Here is an 8,230-nt window from a genome sequence, read left to right as displayed (position 1 = left end):
AATGTGCTCGTAGGATTCTCCTTATAAATGCCAAGATGGCCAGCATTCTACACTACATTGATTCCACACGCAAATCATGTACAAGAGGGGAGGAGACTATGGTGCATCTTTTTCTTGGATGCACTTTTACTGTCCAAATATGGTGAACTGTTTGGCTATAGTCACAATATTGGTGGCAATCAATATACTTTCACCGATTGGATGAATTCCAGGATACAAAAAAATAAACATCAAACTGCAACCTATGATGTTGCTTGTTGGTTCATTTAGAAAGCTAGATGTGCCTTTTTATTTAATTGATCACTATAAATGCTAAGAAAACAGTTAAAAGCATCGTCAGCCACCTGAGTGATCAAAACAAAGTGCACAATCATCCTAACCACATTCTAAATAATCACTATTACAAGAGATCTAACATTATTTAATCAACTAGCTATAACTAAGCTAACTTGGGATAATATGGGATCAACATAAAGATCCGTAACTTTCAATTTATTGACACTCAAACTAATTATATTGTTGACACTGTATTTGATTTTAAAGGAAAATTTATTGGGACTGGAGGATATGCAGAATATCATGGGACAGTTGGATTAACCATATGAGCTCAATTAACCTTTAGTTGGGCCAAGGAAATATAGAGCATAAATGTGACAGCATCAGAAGATGGAGCCACTCTAGAAGTTTTCACACATCTATATCAAAATGCAGTCCAAGGGCGTTATCTAATTTGCTACCATGCTGGCTGTTAACGAGATAAGGACGACAGAGTGACGGAGCTTAGTGAGACCTCCCTAGAATTTACAAAACGAATAGTTTAGGCTTATAAATAGGTTTTTCATAATTGGCCTCATTGATTTCTACCATATTACTGTAATACGCTTCATTTCTGTTAGTTCTTACATGAATTTTGTAATTTTCTACAACAAATCCTAGCACTTGGTTTAACTATATCTAGGGTTTTATGAAGAATTGATATATTGTGGAGCCTTGAGGAAAGTTTTGTTTAAAAACACGTTTATCTATCGCAAAAGATGCTAAAAAAATTCGGGCGGCCTTGAACTTCCATTAATGCTATCTCCGACTTTATATATTTGTCCTCCAGAGTTAGAAAGTCTGGCTCCGTTATCGGCAACAAATATCTTTTATTCTTACAAAACTTTCGGTAGATTCGCAGAACTGCCGACGGAAATGGTTCACAGTTAGCTTTATTTTGCAAAAAAAAAAAATCTAACTCTCAAGAGATCATTACTTGTATGGGTCAGACGAATCCTTTTGCTTTGGACGATATTCACCTGCCTGGTAATGGCAGGAATTCTATGTTTCACCAATACTTAGTGACGGCGCATGGCACTTTGAGTGCCTTAGTTATGGAGTTCCGGCTTTATTGCCTTTTCTTATAGCAATTTGAAAGAAACTCTCGACCCCCTAACCCTTGCTCTAAAAAGAAAAGCAAAGTGTTAATCAACTTGAATGAATCTTAGTTCTAGGTAACGCTTTACCGTTGCCAGCTAGACATGTGAGTCTCTGGACCCAGTCTTTTAGCACGGAGAAAGCCAGCGACTATTATTATATCTTTTCGGATCATAAGACGAACCATGCCCTGTTAGTCCCTGTTTTAACTACATCATCTTCTTGCCAAACACCCCCTCCCTCCTTCATAAGTTTTGAATTTCTTTCTCAGACGTTACGAGCTAAACCAGAAGCATCAGCGATGCCAAATCTTTCTCGAAAGAATTGTACTCTAAGATCTTCTCAACGACACCATTCTAATCCACATTCACATTTGAAAGCTTTCCCCCCAAAAAGATGTAAATTTCTTTCTCGCCGCACGCTACGAGCTCCGTCAGCAATCTCAACCCTACCTGATGAATTGTATCTTGAGATTCTTCTGAGACTACCAGTAAAATCCACGTTCCTCTGTAAGTGCGTATGCAAAACCTGGAATTTATTAATATCTGAATCTAATTTTGTCAAACGGCATTTTGATCTCACTCTCGAAAGAAACCCTAAACTCCTGCTTGGAGGTTAAAATAATAGTCTTAACGAATATCAAGTAATCTACTCTGCAAAATACGATTCATTGAATGAGTATCATGACATAACCCCTTTTAATCCAAGATGTCGTGTCTCATTCGATTTATTAGGTTCTTTTGATGGTATTGTATGCTTGTGGATATATGGTTTAGACACCTATTTTCTGTGGAATCCTGCTATAAAAGAGTACAAGATAATACCTAAATCACCAAGCCAGCGTGGTTATTATTTTCATTCATTAATTGGTTTTGGTTATGATGGTAAGATCAAGGATTACAAGATTATAGAAGTTATTGAGCGTTTGTCAGAAGAGGATCTTTCATTTGTCAATGCATATACGATGGGAACAAATACATGGAAAGAAATTGAAGATATTCCGTATAGGTTTCATCAAATTATGGGATTTGGGGTGTACTTTCATGGAAGGCCTCATTGGGTGTTGGGTAAATGGCGCTGCAGGTCTTCTGAATCTGTAGTTTCCTTGGATATTGGTGATGAGAGGTTTGAGGAATTGCAGTTGCCAATACAATGTATGGAGGACAGACGACGATGTATGAGTGTGGGAGTGTTGGATGACCATCTATCTTTACTTGTTACAGTCGATAACCGCCGCTGGGAAATGTGGGTGATGGAGGAATATGGCAATTGTGAATCATGGACTAAACGCTATGACATTACCGATTCCGCAATTGTGCATAAATTTTGGTTGAATACATATGGTCGTTAAAGAATGGTGAATTGGTATTTGTTTCTGGTAGTAATCTTCTCTTATATGACCCAAAGAGTGGAAATTACAAGGAATCAGATGTTTGTGGTTTCCAGCGTATGAAACCATCAGCCTCTAACCTAGAAATTGGGAATTACTTTGAGAGCTTCGTCTCACTCAACTCTGAGACTTATAGAGGGAGATCAAAGAGAGGAACTAAAGTAAACTTGGAAGTTGAGAAGAAGAAGAGGAGGAGGAGAAGCAGGTGAGTATCTTGTTGTTAACCCTGTTCCTTTCAGCATCAAGTAGAATGGTAGATGGTCATTGCTGAACTTATGTTGGTTTACAATTCATGTTGTAGTATGTGTGGTATAGTAATAACCAGGGCAAGCACTCTCTGAGTTTTCTTAGCTCAACCTAATTTCTGATAACTGTATTGGGATTGTAAGTCTGTAATAGTACTAGTATTAGTATCTAATTTTACCGAAACTCTAGTTATTAGTTGAAAATTTGTACTCCTACAAGTAGTTGATTGTCTTTACGATTTTGTTTGTTCCAGTCTACTTGTAGTTATTAGTTAAGTGTCCCTACAATTGTTTGTCTGACTCGGTTGGATCCAGTGTGTAGTGTGGAATATATGGAAATAACAGAATCAGGGGCTTTGACAGAGAAAAATATCTGTGGTTTTTGTCTCATACACTAATGCTGGGGTTACACATACAGAGACTTTATTCTAAATCTGCAGGAGTATTATTTTTCATTTGTAGTTGTTTTAAGTTTTCTGCAAGTACTTGCTGCTGAAAGCTTCTTGATTTAGTTGAGATACTTAGAAGCAGCTCAAACATTGAGACATCTGCTAGCTATTTTGTTGTTGTGTGTTCCTCTGTATGTTTCACCTTCGGCTTTCAACAAAATGTTCTCTATTATTCAGGCAATCCTCATTCCCGGAGATCTATCAACCATTCTCAACCGCAGCAACGCGATATGAGGGCAGAGTCCTCATCCAATCAATTTTGCAATATAAGCTGTATTAGCAACTTTTATTTCGTTGGTTTTGTTCATTTTCAATCTGTTCCTTTGATTTCTTTCATACTTTGGCAACAGCCAAGTTCTTCAATTCTAATTCTGCCAATGTTGAGATTATTAGTCCCACATTGTTTGGGGAATCTAAGATCCTGCGATTTATAATTCTTAGGGCCTCTCCACTCATTGCCAATTGGTTTTGAGTTGGATGCCCGTATTCTAACATGGTATCAGAGCAAGCAATTTGCGACGAGTCTTTAGACCGCGCCTTTACTCCGCGTCACCCGATTTATTGTCCACGTGTAAGACCCGACGAGGCTACACGTGAGGGGGTGTGTTGAGATTATTAGTCCCACATTGTTTGGGCAATTTAAGATCCTGCGATTTATAATCCTATGGGCCTCTCCACTTATTGTAATTCTACTACACCATAATAACCACTGATAGATTTACGAAACCATAAGAATACCAAAAAAAAGAGAAGAACGAAAGCTATTCCAGTATCAAGCTCATAAGCGCCGCCGCTTTTTAAACAAGTCGTGTCTTTTTGCTGGGTCCTTGGGTTTTATACGTCTAAGATGCGCACAAGTTTCTGGAAGTGTACCGTCATCATCGTCTTTATCTTTGTCAGATTGCTCCGAACCGACCATATCATCACCTGCATTTAGTACCTTGTTGAGAAGTTGCAGTTGCTCATCACAACAGTGATAGCTTAGGCTAGCTCCAGAATCAGGTGGCGGCAAACTTGTAATGATCTTAAAGCTGTAACCTTGGCCCATTAGAAACTTTTGTCTTTTGGTTGAATAATGCATCTCCATTCTATCCGTAGACACCAGGGAGTAGAAAAAGGCGCTGTACTCTTCATTACCCCTGGCCGTTCTATCTTCAGGTTTACCCTTGGCTCTAAGGATTCGACCCAGGCGTTGAGCTTCTTGACGTCGCGAACCCGCATGAGATGAAATCTGGATAACCACGTTGGCTTCCGGGATATCTATCGAGTTATCACCAACTTTAGAAATGAAAATGGTGTTTACATCTGGACTGTTCTTAAACAGGGAGAGAACATGCGTTCTTTCCTCGTGGCTGGTCGCACCGCAGATCATTAGTTTCCCCAGCTTCAAGGCATACTCCCTGAGTGCGAGAAGATTATCAGAGAAAACGATTATCTTATCACGGCGCTGTTGTTCGTGAAAACGTATCAGAAACTCACACGCCCGGAACTTATTTGGATTCATCGCGCAGAGCGCTTGTTTTTTCTTGGAGTTTTCATCTTTTGAATATTCGGCGAAGAACTCGTTGGTCATTGGACACCGTACTTGAGCACACAGAACATTTGCAATGAACCCTTGTTTTGCCAAGTCCATCCAGTTTGCTTCATACATTTTTGGACCAATAAGGAAGTTCAAATCACTGATACGTTCGTCTTCTCTCACTAGTGTTGCAGTGAGCCCAAGCTTGCAATGTGATTTAGTTTCACGGATGACTCTGCGGAACATGTCTGCAGGAACCACATGCACCTCGTCCATAAGAAGCAACCCCCATTGTCTGTCTTATCACTTTCATAATTTTTTGGGACTCTTCTGATCGCTGACGACCATAAGCGATCATGTGATATGTGGTCACAACAATAGCGGCATTAGACACATTGAAACTTTTCTCACTGCCAGCATCAGATGTGAAACAACATATTTGGTCCTCTCTGATAGTAGACCACATTCTAAATTGATATGCCCACTGATCTACAGAAACATTACTCGTGGCCAAACAAAGGCAGCTCTTACGGATTTGGCAAGCCGCGGAGACTCCAACTAAAGATTTTCCTGCTCCACAAGGTAGAACAATAATGCCTGATCTTGCTCTACCATTTCCAAACATTTTACCAAGACTCTTTTTCTGGTAGGGCTTCAGTTCTATGTTTAGGTTAGGGTTAACCGTGTCGTTTCTGAAGTCGTACTCCTCCAACATAGGGTAATTCAGAGCATTTGGCAAGCAATGTTCCCTCACTGTTCCCACGTGACTTGGCTTCAATTCGAAGGCATGCTTTTCTTTTTCTCTCCTACTAATGCTTTTTACAAGCAACTCATAATCCTGACTAGTACTAGTACATAATTTTTCCTCCTCAGAAGAAGAAATAATCCCCTGCCTTGCCTGAGAAATCACGTCATCCCGGAGTAGCGTCTCCAATACCTCTGGGAATGGGGATTCGACGAAATATCGATTCTTCTTAAGCACAAGCTTTACTTTTCCATAATGACATGTACAAGCATGAATAAAATCGATGACTTCCTTTGGTAACATGGTTTTTGACAATATGTTTAGAACACTGACGATGGTTCGGGTCTCAATACCTGCCGATACCGCAGCGTATAAGGAATATGGTGTCAACTTGTATTCGTGCTTTGATTCAAGCCTGGAAACTGGCTCAGCAATTGCAATCAAGAAATCATAAGCTTGCTTATAGAAAGGTGAGCAAGTCTCAAGAACTAGCCGACCATCAGGACATACACACAGTGGTCGATTAATATGATCTTCTTTTAGTCCAAAATTGGTGATTTGCTCTTCGTCCATAGTCACCTTCTGATTTCCTTGATTCGGTCTCTGTTCAGTCACCATCGTTATTAAGCTTAAGCTTTTTCTCTGTATAACTGATAAAAAAAAGAAGCTTTTTCTCTGTATTATTATTATTTGGGGGATTAAGTTTCGGAGGAGAATAACAAGGCTAATCTGCTTTGTACAGTGTCTCTTTTAATATTTATAGAAGACAGGTTTCCTTTTTCATACACTGACCTGGGTGTTTCATGAATTAGGAAACATCTATTTATTTATTTTGATACATTCAACAGGGCTCAAAAAAAAAAAAGAAAAAATGGCATACTGCCTTAAAAGACAAAAACGGGTTATTAGGAAGTAAAATGAAATTTATCTGTTTTTTCTACACTTCTAATTAGTAACTCAAGTGTTGTTGTTCGTAATCTTCTGCATCTCCTAGAATTCTAATGATTAATCTCTGATCTTCCAATCTTTATGAATCTCTAACCTTTTATTCATATTAATCATGTTTTATCTTTGATTTTCCGTTTGATTTTCTTTAGTTTTTTAATCATGCATTTTATTTAAGTTTAGTCTCATTTCTTTTGTTCATATTCCAGTGATTTCCATTGTTTTTTGTGATCTATTCTACTATTTTCCTGTCATCTTAAACGTATGGATTTCTAATTTTGCAGGTTTCCTCTTGATTTAACACGGATCCCATCCAGTTTTGGACCTTTGTGTTTCATTATGACAGCATCCTCATGACAATTTTGTCAACCATGGCTTTATTGCCTATATCAGCATATCCTCAAACAACAATTTTGCTAATCAATCAGAGTTCAAGATCAGTTTTACCTCAGTACGAGAAACATAGTATACCCCCAAATCAAGTTTTTGAATCCATTAACCCCCGTTCAGTCATCTGAGTCAATCTCCGATCCAAGCTTACAAAATTCAAAATCATTACTTTCGGCCTTTCAATCCCCGGATTTTCAGTAAGCCTCAAAAAAAAATTCGGATCCCATGCAACCAATTCAAAACAAAATATATTCTTTCCTTATGTTGAATATTTCTTAACCAAAATATAGGAAACAAAATATCCAATCCACCTTTTATATTTATCATTCCTATTGTATAGGGATAGTTCAACTTATAAGAACTGTTAGAATATCTCCTAACCCTAAACCTAATCAAAAGCTTCTACCTTGCAAAAGTATGGATTCGACTACTGCTAGTAACATGAATAACATTATTGAAAAAATGAAGGTTATTGCGATTCGAAACCCCAGAGGTGCAATTGGTTCGACAAAAAACTTGGGTGAAGCTGCAGTGACTTGGGAAAACGCCTTGATTGGCAAGTTATTAACTGAAGATGATGAAATTGAAACTTCAACTATCAAGGATGAACTGAATATTCTGTGGAAAAACTATAGAAAGAGGGAGATGAAAGTTGTTGGGAAGTATTTATTTGTCTTCAAATTCAATTCTCGGAAAGACATGAAAGATATTCTAAAAAAGATATTGTGGAACGTCGAAAGAAGTCTCCTAGCTCTCCAGGAGTACACCACTGAAATAGCTTATAAGGATTATGTTTTCTCCAAACAAGCTTGAAGTGTTCAATTTAAGGGTTTGTTGCTGGAGCATCATCACGTTGCAGTGGTGAATGAAGCCATTGAAGATCTGGGCACAAAAATCTCAGTTGAGCCCAAAAACTGTAGGCCTCGTTCAGGTAATATGGTCACGTCGCGTGCTGAAATTTACTTGAAGAAACCACTCAAAAGAGGTGAATGGTGGAACACCAACTCTGGTGAACCATCCTGGATACGATATCATTGGATCAAACAACCTCACATCCTCTGCAACAAATGTTATATTATAGATCATATTGAAGATACTTGCGAAGAGACAACAAAATTTTTGCGAGAAAGGGCC

General features: G+C 38.4%; 1 protein-coding gene and 1 pseudogene across 1 annotated transcript; one reads left to right on the top strand and one right to left on the bottom strand.

Moving 5' to 3' along the window:
• Positions 1 to 2,377: 2,377 nt before the first annotated feature.
• Positions 2,378 to 3,144, top strand: LOC113315652 (F-box/kelch-repeat protein At3g06240-like). Its single transcript, XM_026563914.1, has 3 exons — positions 2,378 to 2,728; positions 2,821 to 3,008; positions 3,105 to 3,144. The coding sequence occupies exons 1-3, from the start codon at positions 2,378 to 2,380 to the stop codon at positions 3,142 to 3,144; spliced, it is 579 nt and encodes a 192-aa protein (XP_026419699.1).
• Positions 3,145 to 4,275: 1,131 nt separating this feature from the next.
• LOC113315651 lies at positions 4,276 to 7,493 on the bottom strand (annotated as a pseudogene).
• Between the last annotated feature and the right edge of the window lie 737 nt (positions 7,494 to 8,230).

The sequence above is a fragment of the Papaver somniferum genome, chromosome 10, assembly GCF_003573695.1.
Source record: "Papaver somniferum cultivar HN1 chromosome 10, ASM357369v1, whole genome shotgun sequence".
In the NCBI taxonomy this organism is placed as follows: domain Eukaryota; kingdom Viridiplantae; phylum Streptophyta; class Magnoliopsida; order Ranunculales; family Papaveraceae; genus Papaver; species Papaver somniferum.
This window is presented reverse-complemented; position numbering and strand designations above follow the sequence as displayed.

Bases quoted from the DNA above. Each gene is read 5' to 3' on its own strand.
- LOC113315652 (XM_026563914.1), top strand. From the start codon at position 2,378: ATGGGAACAAATACATGGAAAGAAATTGAAGATATTCCGTATAGGTTT. The intron at 2,729-2,820 runs GTGCATAAATTT...TATGACCCAAAG, and splicing joins ACATTACCGATTCCGCAATT to AGTGGAAATTACAAGGAATC. The intron at 3,009-3,104 runs GTGAGTATCTTG...TTCATGTTGTAG, and splicing joins AAGAGGAGGAGGAGAAGCAG to TATGTGTGGTATAGTAATAA.